The 2,009-nt window shown below is 69.8% G+C and overlaps 1 protein-coding gene across 1 annotated transcript; it reads right to left on the bottom strand.

The window, feature by feature from the left end:
* Window positions 1-1,225: 1,225 nt before the first annotated feature.
* Window positions 1,226-2,007, bottom strand: LOC112962017 (retinol dehydrogenase 7-like; the record flags this gene model as incomplete). The annotated part of the gene is made up of 3 exons (XM_026057848.1): window positions 1,226-1,443; window positions 1,603-1,766; window positions 1,835-2,007. Coding segments are annotated over 3 exons (555 nt in total), but the record flags the coding sequence as incomplete, so codon positions are not given.
* Window positions 2,008-2,009: the final 2 nt, after the last annotated feature.

Raw genomic sequence — 2,009 nt, 5'->3', positions numbered from 1 at the left:
GCCAGGTCGGGCACCCGCTGCCGCTCCCGGTGCCAGCGGCGCAGCAGGTACAGCCCCGCCAGCACCGCCACGAACAGCCACATCGCTGCGGGCGGCAGGGCCGGGGCCGGGCGAAGGGAGCGCTGCACGCGGCAGGCGGCGGGGCGAGCGCGAGGGAGGTCACCGGTGCAGCCAGACACCCGGCGACCTCGGGGCTGCGCAGCCCGGTGCCGGTCGATGATTAGCTCTTGCAGCGGGGCCGCGGCGCGGGGAGTTGCGCGGGGCAGCGGGGCCGCTGCGGGTGCGGGAACGGCGAGCGCGGGAGCCCGGCACGGCTGTGCCGGTGGCAGCCCCGGCCCGTGGAGGTGGCTGCCGAAGGGGGCCGGTCCGGGGAGTGTCGCGCAGGGCTCAGCCCCCCAGGGCAGCGCTGCCTTTCCTAACGCTGTTTCCTTCTGCTTGCGTCACTGACGTTTAGCCGCTTTGGCCGATGGGATGAGCCCATGCAGCGGCAAGAGTCCAAAGGCAATGGAAAGTTGCACTGAGCCGCGGGAATGTGGGCACGCGGCCGGGTGCGTGTGCGGGAAAGAAGTGCACACAACCCCTCTTGCAACACCCCGGACCTTGCCCTCTCCCCTCCGAGCGCTTTGGGCAAAGGCAGTCGGTGGCTCCGCCGCTTGCTGGCACGGCTCGGCGCGCTGCGGTCTGGCCTCAAGGCCGTTTCGGGAGGTGCCTCTCGAGTCCAAAATGATTCCAGTCCCACCTGCCCCTTTGCRCTGGCACCTGTGGTTCGGGGGTGCAGCCCTCCGGAGCTGCGTCACCCCAAAACCAGCACGAGCATTGCTCGGGGGCGACGGGCAATTCTCCCTGTCCCCTGCTCTCCTTCAGTGCAGAGAAGGAGCTYTGGTGCTCCCAGGCCGAGGCCGACAGCCCTCCCAGCGTGACCGCTCGGTTTTCTCTGCCCTGCGACACTTTATTTGTCCCCCCCCCACCCCCGGTTCACGGGTTGCCCCTGTGCCCCGCCGCTTCCCAGCTAGCTGCGCATGTGAGTTTTGCTCCTCTGCAAAGCAAAGAGCATCTTGGAGGCGAGGGAGCGACAGAGGCCACCCGACACCTGCTTGGAAGCAGCGTTGCTTTTAATGAGGCGGCTGCCAGCGCCGGAGCCGCCTGCGCAGCATGCTCCGGCATGGGGCCGGCAGCAGCAGCCCGTCCCCACCAGGCTCGTGTCGTCCCCGCTCCGCGCGACTCCCTAGGTGCTGCCGGACGGCTTGAGGTCGCTGGAGTGGAGCAAGCGATCGGTCCAGGAGCTGGGCATGTAGGACAGCGGGATGTAGTAAAGCTTGGCGTCCAGGCCACAGGTGTAGCGAGTGCGCGGGTGCTCAGCCGTCAGCGCGTGCTCCATGGCGGAGGTGACCAGCGAGAGGTTGGAGTTGGCCGTGGAAAGCAGGCGCAGAAAATTGTTGTTGTCTGTGGGGGGAACGTGCAAGGTGAGCGGCCCGGCCGGGCGCCACCTCGACCGGCGGAGTCTGGCCTGAATGAAACGAGGGGACGTGGCCCCCTTCGCCCTCTTTGCATCCAAGCTGCAGGCGCCGCCGGGGCTCTGCRGCCCCTTCGCGCCGTACTCACAGGTGGAGAAGTAGCGGTGCCCGTAGGCCTGCCGGACCTCGTCGGAGCAGCGGCTCCAGGCGCACGCGATGCTCGCCCGCGCCGCCTCCGACTCCACGAGGGGCGTGCGGAAGCAGCCGGGCTCGATGATGGACACCCGCACCCCGAAGTCGCGGAGCTCGCGCCTGCGGAGAGGGGCAGGCTCAGCGCGGCCGGGGGCAGCGCGGGGACGGTGCGCGGCGTGGGCGCTTACCGGAGGCTGTCGGAGAAGGCCTCCACGCCGTACTTGGAGGGGCAGTAGCCRCCRCCGAAGAGGGAGAGCCGGCCCAGGACGCTGGCCACGTTGACCACGCGGCCCCGGGCGCGCCGCACCAGGGGCAGCAGGCTCAGCGTCACCTCCACCAGCCCCACCAGGTTGACGTTCAGCA

This window comes from Apteryx rowi, unplaced genomic scaffold (assembly GCF_003343035.1).
Source record: "Apteryx rowi isolate R43461 unplaced genomic scaffold, aptRow1 scaffold_1407, whole genome shotgun sequence".
Lineage (NCBI taxonomy): Eukaryota > Metazoa > Chordata > Aves > Apterygiformes > Apterygidae > Apteryx > Apteryx rowi.
Note: the sequence above shows the minus strand (reverse complement) of the source record. Positions and strands in the feature narration are given on the sequence as shown.